At 37.4% G+C, this 19,926-nt stretch overlaps 1 protein-coding gene across 4 annotated transcripts in view; it reads left to right on the top strand.

Annotated features, from left to right (window-relative positions):
- Positions 1 to 19,926, top strand: part of ICA69 (islet cell autoantigen 1-like protein) — a 324,248-nt gene that overhangs the window by 301,022 nt on the left and 3,300 nt on the right. For all 4 annotated transcript variants that reach the window (XM_089239477.1, XM_089239474.1, XM_089239475.1 and 1 more), the window contains one exon: positions 11,957 to 12,009. In XM_089239477.1, the coding sequence (XP_089095603.1) occupies positions 11,957 to 12,009 (53 nt within the window). The remainder of the gene's footprint in view (positions 1 to 11,956; positions 12,010 to 19,926) is intronic.

The raw sequence follows: 19,926 nt of genomic DNA on the forward strand, positions 1-19,926 counted from the left end.
CAGATTGTGTTGGTAAGTGTGTAACGTTCTTGATCGTTACCTCCCGGTTCTTTAATATTTTTTCCCCAGTAAACATTGAGTGGATGACAACAATGGAATAGACAAAGTTTAGATAGAACTATAACATTTATTCAATTATATTGTTAAACCATTAATCAGCGTAATCACAATTATCACAGGTCCTTTATATGTTAAACTATTAATTAACGTTTTATCACAATTATCACAGTTAGTCTTTTCTCTCATTGTCACAATGGAACAAAAGTATGAATCGATCTCACCGCCGTTGTCCAGGTTTTCACGTGTTATCACATCGTCCGGTAGATACTCCCAGGTGTCTGCCACGCAGCCAAAGACTCGTCGCCACCAGCTTCAGACGATTTTGGTGTAAACACACACGTTGAGATGAAAGCTCAGCCACTGCACATGGAACTGGAGATGAAAGTCCACGGGTGGCCGGTCTGACCACTAACCGATCACTGGATCACGACGCCGTTGAAACCCTACGTGCGATGAGAAGGGATAAGTGCCAAGGCACACTTCTACTATTGAAACTTCATCGTTATTTATGAGACGATCTAGCTCACACCATGACAGGGCGTGACGCCTTACTGATTAAGTCGGTCGTAAGTCGTAGGTAAGGAAGTAGGTAGTGGGTCAGCACATCTCTAGCTGGCTTTTATATAGCAGCATTCCCACAATGCCTTACTGAAGAACCAATCACAACATTGAAGGTGCGGTATTAACTTGTATCTGATTTACATAACTTCATGAGAAAAGGAAATATTGTAAACATTATAATATTGAATCTGGCAACCAAACATAACAAATTGGAGATCTGGCCAGGATCCACAACTTTTAGGCTTATTGCACATTGTAAAAACTCATGACATTATAAACCGTGAGATGGTCCTAGGAACCACCGACGGCGTGGAGGTAAAATATATTGCATATTTATATAACACTTTGCTGAACATTTATATTATATTGCACAATTAAAATAGAGTTTGACGATGACGACTCGACGTGGCCTCCACCGACGAACCACGGGAACCCCCAGAGGGAAAGAGAAGGTAACTAGACGAGCTATTGGGATCTCTGACATGGATGTAAAACGGAATTTATATGGGACGTTGGTAGCCCGACCTCTGGCCCCGTTCTCGCCCGACGGCTAGGAGACCCCACCTCCCGACCGTCAGACTAAGCGAACTAACTGACCCGAACCGGATTGTCAGCGGAAGCCTCGGGTGGTTTCCGGTAACCAACGAACCCTGGGGCCTAAACAAGATTAATTGAACAACAGGATTGTAAGAGATCCCAGGTCGTCATGTTACAAGTGCTTTTTAATCAAGTGCAGTGTTTCTCAACCTATGGTCTGTGACGATGGCGTAGGAGATCTGCAGGCAGACTTGACAAAATTATTCAACCGTTGTAATTGATAGGCCTATTACTGATATCCAGATGGGTTTAAATAAAAATCTTCATACTTAGGTTCACCATGCATCATCAAGGAGAATACAAGAAATTACAATGCTGAATACGGGTTATTGCTAAATTTTGCCAAAAATTGCAATTTATTGCACTCATATGGTCATTCACTGGGTTACTTGTACCATCATTCATATGTTCACTAATATGGTCAAGGTAGGCGAAATTACAGGGGGTAAATTTCCGATTCACTTGATTACTCACTGAGTCACTCATATGATCATTCATATGGTCAGAGCAGGTGATATGTCCGGGGGGTCAAATGTACCGGGCGAGATGTCAGACGCAAAATTTCCGGGACCACAAATGGACAGGGGACAAAATGTCGGAGGCGAAATATTGGGGGCAAAGGTTCTGTGAACCATTGTGGTTTAATGAGTGTTTCTGTGTATACTGAACCCCACTATGTGAGTATACAATACTTGAAGAGTGATTCCGTCACTATATTGAATCTCTTGAATATCTTGTTTGTAAAAATTAGAAAGGTGGGGAAGGAGAGAATGGCATGGCGTCTGTCTTTGGGAGATGTGTTGGTGACTTGTGATGAAGCTAGCCAATGGTCACTCTCAAGCGGGGTCATACAGTAATAACCATAGGCGTAAACTTGTATCTGGCCCATGGGCCCGAGCCCCCCCTAACATTTTTGAAGAGCCGGCTCGGCCCCCCCCCCCAAAAATTCGTGGAAATGTCTCTCACACTTGGCTCAGAAAAAACTTTTTGACAAAAAATTTCTCTAAATAACATTACTAGTAGAAATCCATCTGCTCGAAGTTTTAGTTTTTTACTTTTCTTTCAATGCACTTGTTTTTTCGGTGACAATAGTAGTCTTATCTCGCAATCACCCCGGCATCCATCCATCCTAAATTGCATCCTCCCAGAGTGCTGCCTGAAGGTACGTCTAGAGATGACTTTGGGGGGGGGGGGAATCCTTTCTCTTTCTTGTACTGTCTGTAAACTCAAGAGCGTCTCTTCTTTTGTTGAGTGTGACCCGTGGGGAAGGGGACATGAGACAACAGAAAAAAAGTGGGAGGAGGTAAAGTGAACAACGATTAAGCTTATTAACAAATTCGAAGGCCCGATTTTTCGAGCCTTCACAACAGAGGCGCTGATACAAAGAAATTAACATTGGTTGGGGAGAGAACGCTGAAAGTTGCTGGCTGTCCCGTATATACGGGGCTGAAGCACATATGCAGGAAACAGGACGCATTGTTTTTCTAAAAATTATTGGGGCGAGGCTCAGCCCCCCTTACAAAATTTATTGGGGGTGGGGCTCAAATATCCTCCACTCCTAGTTTCTGGTGCCTTTGATGAGGAATCAAATTAATCATGATAGTGAAATAAAATTACCACACACAAAAAAAGAAAATCAGAAATGAATGGAAAATTTCAAAGCCCTGAGCCGGATACCATTGCATTCTAATACTAGGAATATAAAGTTTCCTTCTTACATATCACGGATTCTCAAACTATTTGCATTAGCATCACTCTTAGAAATTTTGAATATTTCAAGTAATGTTGAAGGGAGGTTAAAGGGTGAAATTTGCGTGCCCCCCCTCTAGTTCGGCACCCTGAACACTTGACCCCCCCAGTTGCAGCCCTGTTTCCAGTACCCCAACACTTAGGTAGCCAGGGCCGGAACTAGGGAAGAAGGCAGTTTTCATAGGCGGAAATCTTGAGGGGGGCTGCTAATTCTGGGGGGGGGGCAAAAAATATCGTTTCGATCGATTTTTTCTGCGGAGAGGGTGAAAAAATTACATACTCTTCCCTCCTTCCACGACTAAAATGATCCTGTCTTCGTTGGACAGGGCTTTTGGACTGAGATCTTTCACGAGGACCCCGATTTTTCACAGGGAAGTGCTTGGAACCTCTCATAGGCGTAAACTTGTATTAGGCCAATTGGATCGAGACCCCCCCCCCCCTCAGGAGGGGCACTCAGCGGGCTATAAGCAGGGCCATGGACTCCCACATACTAGAGAAGTGTTTCTAGGATCTCTGGCGGTTCCCTAAAGCCAGACTTTTCACAGGTAATGGATTCACTATAATGGATTCGTAGCATGAAAAACTAAAAATGATGGTAATTTCTAGGCTCGAAACTAGGCTGGGGCAACCGGAATAATGCTCCAGGAACCTGGGCCAAATGGGCAGCCCCAACAAAAAAACATTTACACTTATTTTGCACATTTCTTAAAATCTTCAACAGTTTCTTATTCTGCAAAATGAGAAGAGAAGAGGGGACGAATCCCCCTCCATTTTTGAGTATAACACTTTCAAGGGAGCCCCCCCCCCATGAAAAACTATGCACCGGGGCCCGAGAAGGCTTGCTAAAGCTGTGGCCCCCAAGGCTGGAGCCTAGTATACGGAGGGCGGAAATTTTTGGGAGAAAGAAAGTGGAAGGCAAAAAAAAAAAAACTTTCCGAAATCCTTCCAAACATTTGAAATTTTTTTTATTCCATGTATTTGAGTCTTTTTTTTTTCTTCTTTTTGCGATAAAGACGGCCGCATCTTCCGCATGTGATAAAGAGCATTTCAATAGGGTTCAGTTTTGGCTCCTTCAATGCAGGTTTTCTGAATACAAGCACCACATTTCCTAATTAGAAGGACGGGGAGTGTATGCATGTCGACACTTGTGGGGAATGTGTCACCTGAAGGCATCCGTCCATATGAGGACCCCTGCTGTTTCTTGCAGAAGAGAAAAGAAACTACATTCTTTTTGATGCCGCCGGTCAGGGCTTTGGTAAAAGCTTTTGTTCTTAATGGATGACCATCAGTGAAACAGGGATGCCGACAGAAGCAGTTCCATAGGTGATCCTAATTGGAATATAAAGAAATTGTAGTGGTGAAGAAATCTGCTAGACGGGGAGAATAGCTTTGTTTGGAGCCACTTGAAGTAAAATCCTTGTTTTTCCCCGAAAAAAAAAATGAAACCCCCCCCTCCACAAATGTTGAGATAGGCAGTTCCACAGTATTTTATGGTTTGTGTGGACCACATTCGGTTGTGCATGTACAATATAACCTTCTTTTAGTAGAACATGTTGTATTACAAGAAAAAACTAAAAAATTCAAGTTCCTCGTGATTCCGCACAGTTTCTTGACAGAAAAAGTAAGCAATATATTAAATATAGTTACACATTTTTGATAAATTCATACATTTTAAGCATTTTCTTCAATGATAATTTATTCAGAATCTTCAAAAACAGTTTAGATACTGAAAATAGTATTTTGCAGCCCTCTGATACTTATAGCCAATAAAGCGTAGTAAAAGAATTTTTTTTCTGTTAGACATATCAATAAATTAATGAAACTTACCACTTTTCATTTTTTCAATCATATTTAAAATTTATTTAAGAAAAACTTAAACTCTGTTTGGCTTGCGTACTTGGGACAGTATCAATATTTAAATCGAGTTTTTATTAAGAAATTTATGCAACCAAAAAAGTTATTATTATTTTTCTAATTTAAAACCTGATCATGGCCCCCACAAGGGGTGGGCTGGCAAGGCTACAGCTCTGGGGCCCGGGACGATTTTCATTATTTTTTGTTTTTTCATGCCCGTGAAAGTCTGGTCCGGGGGCCCGCAAAAGATCCCGGCCTCGGGCCCTACTCCATGATGTGGGGGCCATGAACCTGATATATGACTCAATATATGAGAGTAAAATAAATCTTAAATAAGTGAAATGTAATTTGATTTTGAGGGAAATATACACTGTATCATAAAATATAAATAAATACAGGGCATTGCAAATTAGAAAAAAATTTAGGCACCAGCCAAATTCCGTAGGAGCCAAGCATGGTTTTTTCACGAGAAAAGTGTCTTAAATAATCTTTTTTCAACCTTTCTGGGAATTGATGACCCCTTCCCAGGGCCGCAATTAGATACTTTGTCACCTGGGACAAGCCGGTATTTTGACGCCCCTTGCATGTAGAAAAATCGGTTAAAGGATGAATTTGACTCCCATTCTGTTCCAGCGTCCCGCGCACCAGACCCGCCTGCTCTCTCTCTAGTTGCGGCTCTGCTCCTTTCCATGTTGGAAGACAGTTAATTATGAAATCAGAAAGTTTTGAGCCATCCCTAGATTCTGATTTAGCAATCACATATACAAAATTTTAGGTGCCAGTACAGATTTTCCAGTCGCCATGGTGACCTGGTGCCTGGGATTTGTCCAACCCTGGAATAAATAAAGATGTATATACTGTATATATTTTTTGTATATTTTTACTTGCATTTTGTGAAATATAATCGTTTTCGTGATCCTGTCCAGTTATTTCAGGATTCATGAGATCTGGGGTAATCCAGATAATATATATAAATATACTCAGATTTACGGCACAACTAGATCTGTAATAAATTGCCTATGGTGATAGACTGGAGTTGTGCTCGGTGTCACTAAGAGAGAGAGAGAAAAAGTATATTTGTACTTCGAACGTGTGTGTGTGTGTGATCAAACTAGAATGGGGCCCAAGGGCAGAGGTGTACGCCCCCAACAATTAAATAAATTTTTGTTAATTAAATGCTTTTGGAAAATTTTCACCAACTCAAAAATTCTCAGAAAGAAATTCCATGTCTCCCCCCCCCCCCCATAGATCGGTCTTCTCTTGGGTATGCTCCTGCTCAGGGGCAGTCCCATTCCCAGGGCGTAGCAAGGGGGAAGACTTGGGTGGTCTGGTCCCCCTCCCCAAAATGTGATAAAATGACTGAAAAAACGGAAAAAGATGGCCAAATATATTGTTCTATAACTTCGGTTCCCCCCCCCCCCCCCCGAAATGTAAGTGGTCCCTCCGAACGAAATTTCTGGCTACGCCTCTGTCCTATTCACTTTGGTAACAATACATGAAATATATCAAGGAAACACCTATTTTCTGGATACTATGCTGAGGTGAACTCTGAGAGAAAAGTAATTTTGTCTCCGCCGGGACACGAACTCAGGCCCTCTTGCATACTGGGCAAGCATGCTTTTCTTTCCGAGTTCACCTCAGCATAGTATCTAGAAAATAGGTGTTTCTTTGATAGATGGCTTTTTCTCAGCCCAAGATATATATCTCTCTAAATACATGAAATGATTGATATAATTAGAGTCCTAATTTTCCACTTAAAAAATGGCAAAATATGAACTAAACCTGAGAAAAATAATGAACAAATAACTACGCAAAAAACGCAAATATGTTTTTAAATGCATCTTTTCTATTTGTCTCGGCGCATATTCATTTGCAAAAACATTCTCATACAAATGACTTCGACATGTATTTTATTTAGGAATTTCTAGTTACTAGTACTGTAGCTGCTCACTAATAGAAAGAAAAAGTTGCTCAAAAAAGAAGCAAACTCACACAAGTAACAATACATGAATAATGTCAAAAATGGGCTGATTTTTCTCCTGAGAGATTTTACTTTTTACTTGAAAAAAAAGAAAGAAAAAGAAATGTCAAGCAAATAAAGCATCCGGGCTTCGGGTACAGTACATTGTAGCTAGAAGTTCCTTGGAGTTGAGCAGCCAAACACCAAACTATTTGAAAATGTCGAATTTCCGATTCAATAGATGATGTTGACTGATCCATAGACATTTTATTGGTTCAGACTTTTAATTGTTCAGTTGGTCGTCTAAACCGCTTTGATGATACGAAATTCTATGGAAAACGTCTTGTACTCTTAGCGAATCAACTGATTTGAGATCAAAAATCAATTTCACATGACTAGAGTTCCATTCAATCGGTTAATATTAGAACGAAATGATCTCAAAGACGTCCCAATGCAGATAAAGCAGCAATTTTCAATAATTTTATATCCTTACAGACCAAAAAGTGAAAATTGGTTTATAATGAGAACTATGTTACAACGAAAACTTTTCTCGTGGTTGTGAGCTGTTGTTATAACAAACTTTTATTGTATTATAAGCAATATTAATTTTTGAAAAATTAAAAAAATTTCATTAATTTTCCGCACAACTTGAAAATTTTCACTTATTCTGAAAATTCTTCAATTACATACACTTATACACACATTAATGCTAAAAAGAGGTTAATTTATATAAATGCAACAAACAGGACTAATCATAACAAATTTATAAATACAGTAAAACCTCGTTAAGTCGTCACCCTGATAAGTCGTCACTCCGGTTAAGTCGTCATTTTTCTTCAGACCCTTCCAGCTCTCATAGACCACAATGTAATTAAACCCTCGTTTACTCGTCGCTAATTTCAGTTAAGTCGTCACTATGAAAAAGTTTGAGAAAAAGGAACAAACTATTTTTATGGCTCCCATTAAAAAAAGAGCTTGTTAACAGTATTGCCATATGCTTAAAAGTCACCATAAAATCCTATATACCCAAACGGAACAGTTTAAGTAACGAAAGTTACGCTGGGGAAGTTCATTTGCCTTATAAGGTTTTTGAAACGTTGGGGACTGTTCAAGCTAGATCTCATTTCTGCCTGGGCTCCATTGGAGAAACTGGACAAACCGCGAGACACCCAAGGTCTGAAAATTCAACAGGTCTGAATAATCAAATTTATTATATTAAATTGATTCTAAATACAAATTAATATAGGATTTACTGAGTATAATTAATTCAAAGTACGAAAGCCTGGATAACCAAGCGGAGATCGAGATGTTGTTCGGAAAGAAAATTCACATTCCTCTGTGGGGAATCGAACCACCAATCTCTCACTGTCCGGGCGAGTGTTCTAACCATTGAACTACAGAGGACAGACATTTTCAATCCTTAGAGCGTATGTATGAATGCTGAACAGGACTGCGCATGGACAGCCTCAGCTAATAGCCCTTACGACGTTAGCCCCAGATGGCGACATATAGAGAAATGATGTCACTCTCTATATATGTCAATCTCCGCTTGGTTATCCAGGCTTTCTTACTTCGTATGAAAAGCGGAGAGTGACATCGTTTCTCTCTATAGTAATTAATTGTTTGTATTATAATTAAAAACAAAATGAGCACTAACCAATATATACTTTATTGTGGTCTTTTGTTTCTATATTTCATTTTCATTTTTTTATTGCGGTACATGTATTTTAATACAGTACCATATTTCTTGGAATTAACACCACATGAACATATTCGTCGCTGTATCAGAAAAAAAAAATCAATGATATTTTGTTTATGAACTTAACATAATGCTCCGCATCCGCTGCACATTTCTGATATAAAATTTATTTAATGCTTACTTTTAATTTCTCAAATACTTGCTAAATGCTCAGTAATGCTTGTCAAATGCTTGCAAATTTTAAAAATGCTACTCGGTTAATTGACAGTTGAATATCATGATTCAATAGGCCAATCTCTTGGAAATTGTTTTTTGAAACGAAAATGAACATTTGGTTTCCAGAATCGGAAATACGGATGCACTTTGTTCACACCCTTACAGAGGATTCCAAATTACTTAAGATTAAATTGTGGCAATTGTTAATAAATTATCATTAAAGAAAACTCTCACAAAATACAAAACGTATGAACTTATCAGAAATGAGTAGCTTTATTTGATATTTACCTTGGTACTTTGTTTTTGTCAGGAAAGTGTAAAATGAAGAGGAGCATTTTTCTGTTTTGTTTAGCAATCCTGTGTTTATAACCGAATGTAGTTTTGTAATACTGTATACAATTAATAAAAATGTGGGTTCTGCCAAGCTCCACATTTGTCCCTTCCCCCCTTTTTTTCAGGAAAACGTCACATGAGGAGAGCTATCGTTATAGAACTAGTAAACGGAATCACGTGACCCCGCCTACCATTTTGTACCACAATTTCTTTATATTCCAATTAGTGACTGTAAACAGATGTTGTTCTGGGTTGACCAACTTCATGCCATTTCGATTCTCAAACAAGTTCGTATTGTAATCAAATTCATCCATTCGATTTACAGCCACTTAACACATGTTTCTATCTTCCCCACATAGTCTACCATAGCTCAAAGACTCTTACCAAAGCCCCGGCCGAAGCCAATAAAAGCATCTTTGTTGCAGAAGATTCTTTCTCATATGGTGGGCATTGTTAAAATCAGTGGAATGTTCTGTCTTTTTACCTTCAAAGAGAGCCGAAATTGAACAATTGAAATGTTCTTTGTGGTCAACTGGGAAGGGTGCAGCAGCCTCCAGTCACGGAAAGAAACCCCCTTTTTTGTCCTGGTCATTGTACCAACACACTCCGTAGATAGCTCTCCAAAGAAGATAACCCCCCCTTTCTTTAGGGGATGTTGGCTGAACTCGTCTTTTTTCCAACACCTTTAGTAATCTGAAATTAATGCTGCTTTGCTTCACTGCACGCCTACTCACCCTCCCAACTCTACTTGTAAAAATACTATTTGGGAAGGCCGCACACTGTATTGATCATTGATCATTTTTGTTGAACCATGGTCATTTTCTGCACACGAGGGCTAATTAGACCGGGACCTACAATTTATTGCCGATTTCAAATGACAGGCATGCTTTTTATACTCGTCGAGAGGTTGGTGTGCTAACACCTTGATGGGAGACTCCCTGCAGTAGCAATTTTTTCTGCAGTCATGTCGCCGTTTCTGTTGTACCCCTGTGAGGAAAGTTTTCTGACGAGGACGAACCAGGTATCAAACTCGTGACACCTCTAAACATCCTTTGATACTTTAGGTGAGTACCTTATCGACCTGGGCTACTGCGCCGCCGCACACTGCAAATAGGAAGGTTAGACAATCATATATTTTTTTACTTCAATGAAAGTCTGTGTCGAAAAACACAAAAAATAAACAATATGGTTTAATAAGTATATATTATTTACAATAGAAATGACATGTGAATTTAAAAAAAATGTTTTTTTCTCCCCCTCTTTCTATACTCCAAAATTTGCCACCCTGGGCTATAGCCTGCTTAGCCCCCGTGTAAATACACTATTGTTGAAAATCCAGCATTTTCTCTAGGTAAGTATTTTGTCCAAGGCATCTAAAGAATGAATACGATGTGCATTTTCACCCTCCTCTTTACGAAGCAATATTTTACGGGTCTTGATCCAGGCAAATTTGAAATTGTTCATTTTTTAAACTGATGAATGTGGAAAAACAGATTTTTTAGGTTATTTTGAGATGTTCGTTGATGAAGATCTTTGAATCTAGGTATGCATCGTCAATCTCTTCTGCATTTAAACTTTTTTAAGTTTCATGGCTTTCAGCCATTTATCTCGGATACCACTGTCTCTAAATTTCACAATGATCGGTCTAGTCCTGTTTTTATTAACTGCATTCACCCTGTGTTTCACAATGTCTTCATTTTCATACACCTTTAGGACTTTCCCCAATATTTGATATGATTTTTAACACATCTTCTTCAGTTTCTTCCGGAACACCTACTATTTCAATATTCATTGATTTGGATCTAAGTTCTATATTATCTAATTCATCGTACACATTTTGAATTTTTCTCTGCAACAGAATATTTTAGGATTGTAGTTTCTCATTTACTTGTTTCATTTCCTTCAACTCAGTTTTCACATCCGTCAACTCAGACTTCATTTCCCGCAAAATGTTATCGTTGAATTCGATTCATTTTTTAAGTTCAGAAATTTCACCACATAATCCACTGCATTCCTCGGAAAATTTATCAGTGATTTTCTGATACATCACACGCATTTGTTTCTTAAAACATTCATACATTTTTAGATCTTTACCCTCCAGGGACTCACAGGTCTCACATTTCCAATTCTGCTTAGTTTCTTCCGGCAACTTTTTAAAGTTTGAATCTGAAAAACCAACACACTTCGGATGCCGATAACCTTCACACAGTGTGCATTTAGACACAGCTTTAGTGACTGGAAAGCCGGCCACTACATTTTTCACATGATGAAACATATAATCAGATTAAGCTGTGAAACACCAAAGACCACAAATTATAATTTTTTGATCAATGACCAATTTGCTCATCACATCTGTTACAATTTTGTTTTCCCCTTTCATCTTTAATTTTTTCTTTTTCCTTCCTATACTAGATCCCTGTACTAAACTTCAGTCCTGATGAAAAGCCTCCCCACTCTAGGGCCAACCATGATTGTTGGTTTCAACCACCTTGAAATGTTTAATAAACAAATCTGCCACACGTGGGATTTACTATGGGATTATTATGGTATTTAATTAAATTTAAAATGTCTGCATTCAATTTTAAATAATTAAAATTAAATTCAATTGACATGAATCTAGTCATGTCAAACCTAGAAGTGAAACTTCTATCCTGCGAGATTCTCATGCAGATTTTTTTTAAATTTATTACTTCTCTGAATTTTTAATTCTGAATTAACTTAAGGTTGCTATATTTCATCCTTTCTACATGTGTACTTTTTATGGAAATTGTTCTCTGTAATATTTCTTTATGTATGCATTATGTATTTTTCATCTGGTGTTAATCAACTTTTTTTAGCCACTTTGTAGGGCAATTAGCCTGTTGTAACTTACGAATTTGTATTTGTACACATCTATTAAAGTTTTGCATTTATTTCAATTTCTTCAGGAGGGAATGGAGAAGAATATACAGATGAGGCCAAAACAACTGAAACCAAGAAGGTAAGTCATATACGCTGGGAAAATTTTTCGAAAATTCTGATAGTAGGAAGCATTTTTGAGGAAAAGCAAGCAAACAACTTTTTCTGAATGTATTTGATGTGTTGATTTTCTGAATATTTTGTTTGCCACACTTGATTTTGATGTTATATGCTCCAAATCGCTAAAAAACAAAATTCGGTCGTACGAAATGAGGTCCTAATAACTTTAGAAGGAGCAGAAAGAGAATAGTGATCTTGGTGTCAAACATTTTTTAGGGCATGCCGAATCCAAATATTAATATTTGTTAAATTGAAAGAGCATTTAAGTGCAACCTTTCAATGTACTCTGAGATTTCCACTTTTTATCCTTCAAGTCATTTGACAGCAAAAGGAACAGACCCAAAGTTAATGTTTCACAAGAAGACATTTATTCAATACTCAATTTCACCGTTACAAAATCTTTTAGTACAACACTTTGCTAATGTTAATGAAAATTTTAGTGTATCATTAAAATGAAATATAGCACAGTAAACAAATTCACATGTTAACTATTGCACTTATCTGTTAGAGGGTCCAGAGTATCGGCACACATCTAGACGAGTTTCTCTACTGTCAATGATTTTCAATGTTCAAACCTCGATGGATGTTTTCTGAGAAAGGAGTGACCAAGACAAAAAGTCCAGAAGATGAGATTCGTCTGGTTCTGCCGGACTTCATGACGTAGGAACCCCAACATGGGCATAGATTACTGAATGTCTTCAAACACCAAGGGACACTATCCGGAGGAAGGATAGCGGTAGAACTTGTAGAAGTCCAGCCGACGACCCTAGTCTGGATCATGATGCAGGAGTACCAACGAGTTGCCGACCACTGGTTGTCATTTCGCAGCACACGAATGGATGCTATTTGGGAGGAAGGATAGCATCAGGACCTAATGAAACATGGTTGTCAGGTTCAACCCAATCAATTAGCATAGTAGAGGATATCACATTCAGAGTAGCACCATAGGAATTAGACGTAGAGTCCTTCCGTCATTGAATACTGCAATTTCATCTTATGGTATCTTTCAGAAAAGCTATGTCAGAGCTCAATAGAAAATTAGTTTTAACTCATAAAATCTAAGTCTGGACCTGCCGAGACATAAACACTACTTTTGGTAATTATACATTTTCAGGATAATTTTTCTGGTCCACGGTCAAGTGAGGATTAATTATGTATTAATCCCGATATGAAAGTATGTTAAAGTACAACGTTAGTGCTACAAAACTAAGGAAATGAATGCAATAATGATCATACAACAAACTTGATCTGTATTTATGCGCATCACAAGCAAAATAATATTTGTGCACTTGGACCACAGAAACACTTCTTCTCAACAAGAAAAATATTAAGTCATACAATGCACATTTAGACATAATTTGCATACACCTTAAATATTATCGTAAATGGTATAACATCATTTGGCAACACGTCTGTCCAGGTTCACCCAACATGACCAACAAAGATAATCAGAAAATGAATGACAAGAATTATTTACCAACAGATGTCTGCGGCCATCAGCCTGCAAACAAGGTATTTATGCATACAATATCAAATTTATAAAAATGTATTAAGAAAACACAAAATCCCCAATGAGACTCTACGCGATATTTCTCCCTCGAGGAACCTATAGTATTAAAGAATTATAAATTAAGAAAAATATTGAGAGATATTAATTTTGATGGGACATCAGCAGCCCGACCCGCAATCTCATCCTTGTCTAATGAGTGGAAGACCCCACCCTCCAGCCCAAAGACAAAGCGGACAAACTAGCCTATACCAGAATGCTAGCGAGACCTTTGGTGTGTGATTTCCGAGAGGTTCCTGGGGTCTAAAGGAAAAAAAAATCTCTTTTAATATTAAGGATTAGTAATAAAAACATGACCCAGAGGCTGTCGTGTAACTGTGCTGCAGTGATCTGTAAATATGCAGCAGGTCACCTAAATGATCTGGGAAGGTGCCGTGACTCACTTAATGTGGAACTGTAGTGCAGGTCACTTGAGTGATCTGTAAATATTCTGTGGGTCGATTGAGTGCTCTGGAACTGTACCATTGTCTCTTAAACAATCTGGAAATGTGTTGCTTAGTTCAATTTTATAAAATTAGGTTTGAGGTTGTGGGCCACATTCGGCGCGTGAGCTATGGATTGAGCATGCATATGTTACATTTCTATGGCGCAGACAGGGTTTTTTTTTTGAAAGCACGGGTAAAAAACAGATCATGACCATTAATTGGATTTTTCAAGTAACAAAAGAAATTTGATGGTTTTTTTAGTTTCGCTGTTATACATTGTTTTGGGTATTACATTCAATGGAATAAAGATTTTTGAAATTCTTAGAACTCAAAAAAAGTTTTTTGAAATATTAAATAGATAATACTATAATTGAAAAAATTATATAAGGTGTGTGTGAATCTGAGTGACAGAATATTTTTAAATACTACAATACTTTGGGAATTTTGTATTTTTCTTTTTTTTTTTTGGTAAATGTTGTTATCCCCCCACCTAGTCCTGGTTCCCATTAGTGGACACTTTTGAAGTCTGTGAATCAGGACCTCAATGTATTTTCCTATATGCTAACGCACATTCCCTGTTAGTGGACAAAACTTTTGGTCCCATGCATAGACAGAAAATATAATGATATAATGCAGGGTTGGAAAAATTGCAAAAAAAAAAAAAAAAAAAAAAAAAAAAACTAGGTCCCAGAACCATTTTTTAGGTGCCAAATTTTTTTTCCTGAAGAAAAAGGCCCAAAATACTGCTGCTTTTGATTTTTCAGGGCATAGTGACACTCTTTCATGTTGGCAGATATGCTGTTATAAATTCCAAACATTTTGGGCTGCAAAAAGTAGTTACTACACAAAGAAAAATTTAAGCACCATGGCGACCTAGCTCTTGTCCAGCCCTGATATGATATATTAAATTATATACAATACAGTGCACAGCAAAATTTAGACTAGTTAAGATCACACAAATTAATGACCACTTATTTGGGTTAGTCAGCCACCTCGTTGGGCATTTTGTCTGTTGTGGCGTTGTATTTGTATTTGTGAACATGAACTTAATTTGCAAAATAATAAAATTAGGCTGTGCACTTATGGACAACATAATGATAAAAAAAAGTAGCATATGAACCAATGTGGGGTGATGGGGCTATTTGTGGGGTCGATACCAGCTTCAGACACAATTGGGGGTATGACATAGGCAGAGATACACTTAAAAGTCTGTGGGGGGGGGGCACGATCAGTGCCGTCTTAATGCATGGGCCCACCCGGGCACCTTAACCGGTTGAGCGGTGAAAGGTTTTTCGATTTCTATTTGAAAAATGGTGTGAGGTTATACGGAAAAATACTTATAAAGTGGCGAAGCTTCTTTATCTCAAGTAGTGCTATCCCCCCCCCATCAAACATGCAGGACAACAGCAAAGGCGTGGTTGGTGGGGTTCATCCAACTGACAGGTTGGCTACACCTATTCCTATTGTGATCCTAAGTGACCCTATTCTTTACTAATACACACTCAACTTCAGTACCTGTTCTTTTGTTACAGTATTGGCTATTGCTGTGGAACCTTGCTAAAATGACACTTGATACAACGATATTTTTCAAGTATTGTTTGGAAATGTCTATACTCTAATGTTAATCGGCTGCGTCTCGATATAGCGATAATCCCTCTACAGCAATATTTTTTCTTAGTCCGCAGACTATCGTTATATCGATGTTTCACTGTATATATATTGTACTTTTCTCACTAATTTATTGGCGAAAAGAAGTGTTAATATTCTCTAAATGCACAGCAACACTATAACGGGGTATTAGGGATTACACAACAAAGTTTTTCTTTTCTTTTTTATTTAAAAAATATTTAAGCCCGTTCTGAGTCTACGTAGAGTTTCACAGAGTTACAATACTTTATAATCGCACTTCCTTGCAATTTTTTCGTTTCTCTTTCGCTGACGTTGCATGCGACTTATCATTTTATGGTATCACTGAAGTGTCTTAGCACATTTTATCCGAGCAGTGTGATGCACTTTTCCAATGCATACTTTTCAGTTTAATCGAATAGCTTTTTCGCAAGGGAAAAAGCTGCACAGTTCTGAACAGTATAGGAAATTTATGAAAGCAACACATATTATGTGTGATAAGGCACAAAAATATACATATATGGTGTACCTTGAATTTCCTAGAAAGTTGAAAATAACAGTAGTCGATGATTTTAATTACACAAATATTGATATTATACCTTATGAGTAAATTTGAAATATGCAATGAATTGGAAAATACCTTCGTTTTTATTTAACCTATTTATACGACACGAAATGATTTATACTTCACATATAAAAAACTAATTGATTATAAAATATATCGATTTTATGTGTATATGGAAGGAAGCAATATTATGATGTATTTAATACATGCCATTAGTAATTTAAGATACGTTATAAATGCAAACGTTTTAAAAGCCTATTTGAGCCTCGCAGGGCCGGGCTTAGGAATTTCGCGGCCCCTCCAAAAAAATTTTATGCAGTCTTTCTTCAACTAATAAACTTTTCGAGTTATTAGTCGAAAAGTAGAATCTTGAAGAAGGGAAAAAATCCGTTCAGAAAGAACTCATTTTTTTATTATTTCAGAAACACGTTGATAGTTGAGATCGTAATCAAACGAGGCCGAAAGTTTAGGCACTAAGAATGGCCGAAATAGGCATGCAAATAGGCACTAAAAGAGGCATTTATAATTTAAGGGGTGTTAAGGGTCCAAAAACTAGCTGAAAAATTGGTTGCACTTAATCTGTCCACCGTTTTAATTATGGTTTATAACAAATGCATTATTATCCAGGTTAAATTGATTTCGAATCCAAAATAAAGTATTTGAGGTCCCTCAGATCAGATCACTTCCAGGGCCACCATTACCCGACACGGAGCCCAAAGAGAAAACGATCTGTAGGGCTCCTTCGAGTTGTGAATAATTCTCTTTTATCTGATGTATCATTTGGAATAATCACTATTGTTTCTATGGTTGAAACATAACTACCTCGTTGTATTATAGTAAAAAAACCCCTTTTTTTTATATTCCCACATATGCGGGACTCCTCCAAGTGTGGAGTCCTGTGTCACCGCAGCTTTCGCACACCCTAGACGGGAGGGTGACTGGTCAATTTAATGGAATACCAAAAAATATGTATGTAAAATAAATAGCCATGGTTTTTTGCAGTGCATTTGTGGTGTAAAAACAAAATCAAAACAATTAGGTCCACGGAGCTGTCGTCTTCTACTCCACCTTGGGTGAGTCATGACGTTAACTGTTGACCTCTAGGAGTAGTCATCGATCAGCTATACATATACAATATAGTTCAATGCCTGAGCGAGCCATATGATGTGAACCATGTAGAGAAGCAAAAAAAAAAAATTCAAATTTTCCTCTGCTTTTCTAGCACGGGCTACATCCATTTGAAACACCACGACTCACAGCCATGGACCCTACACGGGTGGGGCTGACAGGAATCCAGCCGTGGGGGACTCGATAACTATTTTTTTTCTTCTTTGTGGCCCGTGAAACATGTGACAAGGAGGCCTGCCAAAGATCCCAGCCTTGGGGCCCAGACCATTTGTTTGAGCATGCGTACACTTTAGAGGAATTTGTTGTTTCCTTGGCTTTCATAAATACTTGTGTAAAAAATAATAATAATAATTACGGATTATTTGTCTTTAAAATGTTAATTAAGTAAAACTTATGCAAATAACTTCAATGCTTAATTGATTTGAGTTGCTTTGTATTATTTTTAAAATTCAACTTCATTCTTTTTATTATCTAGAACGTAAATAAGTATTTTTTTCCCTAGACTCAAATTCTGCTACAACGATTTTTTTTTTGCGCATGTTAAAAATTGGAAATTCCTTTATAACGAAATTCCGTTATAATGAAGTGATTTCTTTGGTCTCCTGGAGTTCGTTATAACGAGATTCGACTGTATAACTTATTTAATAGTAATCAAACACATTGTCTTCTCAGAGAATGAACTATCAGGGATGCAGGAAGGAAAAATATCAGGGAGGCCCCGCTGCGAGCAACGTAGCCTACATCCTAAATTTTCTGACCTTTGTGCTCTTTTGTTTCTATGCACGAACTCTCTATTCATGAAACAAAATATCTCTTATGTTGGTACTGTACTAGGTGATAATCAAATTGAGAAAAAAAAATCAGAGAGAGAGAGAAACGTCTTATTTTTTTTCGGAAGTACTGTAATAAAAATTGTCAATTTATAATTTACACATTATATATCCGTCTTCCGGAATATATGAGAGAATGATTCAGATGGTAGTGTTTATGACTGAAACTAAGAAGTTCTCAAGCCTCCCTAGAGAAACATCATGACACTTCAGAGGTTCCCACGAAAGCACGCAATTAACACTCTGGAGGACAGTCGAAGTTGCCTTGCTCCGGGGCAGTCATCATCTAGAGATGTCCATGCTACAGACCAGATGGTAACTCCAATGAGAGGGGGAGGTTTCCAAGGAGAAAAAATTACTAGATTTCTTTTGTGGTGCTCCTTTTCGCTTGCTGCCCTAAGCATTTTTTTTTTCTTGGTTAATTCTGTTATTCTTTAATGGCAGAAAGAAAGGCCAGACTTTTTTTCAGGGGTAAAGAATGCTACCACCTGCATACACTCTTTTCCTCTTTGAAATAAGCCAAATAATAAGCCATGCTTGATAACACTAAAAATGATGTTACTGTATAGGGGCTTTAAACTGAAAGCCTCCTTTCACACAATCAATAATAGTTTAATGGGAAAAAAATTAAATTTTAATCAAAAATTTCCAAAACATCTGCTGAAAAAGGAAAGGGCTTTGTTTGGAAAAATTGCGGCCCCTGAAATTTTGCGGCCCGGTGCGACCGCACCTTTCGCACCCCCCTAAGTCCGGCCCTGGAACCTCGTTTCGCAAGGTGGCATGTTCAGCAACGCGATGTATCTTACAGAATTTTTTTTCTTTTGATGAAATTTACTTTCTTTGATGATATAGGCCTACTGACCAAACAAAAATAAAAGTTAACAAAAGAAATGGAATATTTGTCAATTTTAATTGAATCAACGATAACAACTGCTTTTCAGGGTTTATCTCAATGTAATGTCACATTCAGTTGGTCACATATAATTGAATTTTTCGCTTCACATAAATTACATGCGTTATCATAGGATGATATAAACACATTAAAAAAAAACCCGCATACATACACACAGTTGTACCCGCTTATGACGAAGTTAGAAAAAACAGCGAATGTATTCAATATACTCGAATTTCATTATATCCGTACCAGCTTGGAAAATGATACGATTAAGCGAATAACACATTTTGTACGAGCGATACATACGCATTTTTCAGTAATCTGAACATTCTTAAAATGAATAGATTAAAATAATATATTTTAATAAAGATTAAAAATTTAAATGATGTTATAATAACATTCCATATGAATAAATACGTGTTGATTATTATTTTTCTGGATATGATTGTAAATGTCAACCGTATTGCGTTTAAATAGTTTTTGCCAAATAAGCATGCACAAAATATGTCTTTTATTTTAGTAAGTGCAAAAACACCAAACAATTTTTGGTCTCTTTTTTTTTTTTTTGAATCATTCAAAGAGAATGAAAGAATTATACAAAAGGAATTATATTATCAAATCCTGATCACAATCATCCCATTCTTTTTTGCATGCATGGTATGTATTACGAAAACTACTATATATATCGAGTAGCTTTGTGTATCAAAATTATACTAAATACAACATAGGCGTTCTCAGGATTTTCTCAAGAATGGGGGGGGGGTCAAATTTTTTTTCTTCTGAAGGTGGGGGGGGGGTGAAGTTTTTACTGAAAAATAAAAACGCTGTAATCTCGGCCAAAGC

Source organism: Pholcus phalangioides, unplaced genomic scaffold (assembly GCF_987345545.1).
Source record: "Pholcus phalangioides strain wild (caught in Gottingen) unplaced genomic scaffold, Ppha-v1.0 ptg000011l_1, whole genome shotgun sequence".
In the NCBI taxonomy this organism is placed as follows: domain Eukaryota; kingdom Metazoa; phylum Arthropoda; class Arachnida; order Araneae; family Pholcidae; genus Pholcus; species Pholcus phalangioides.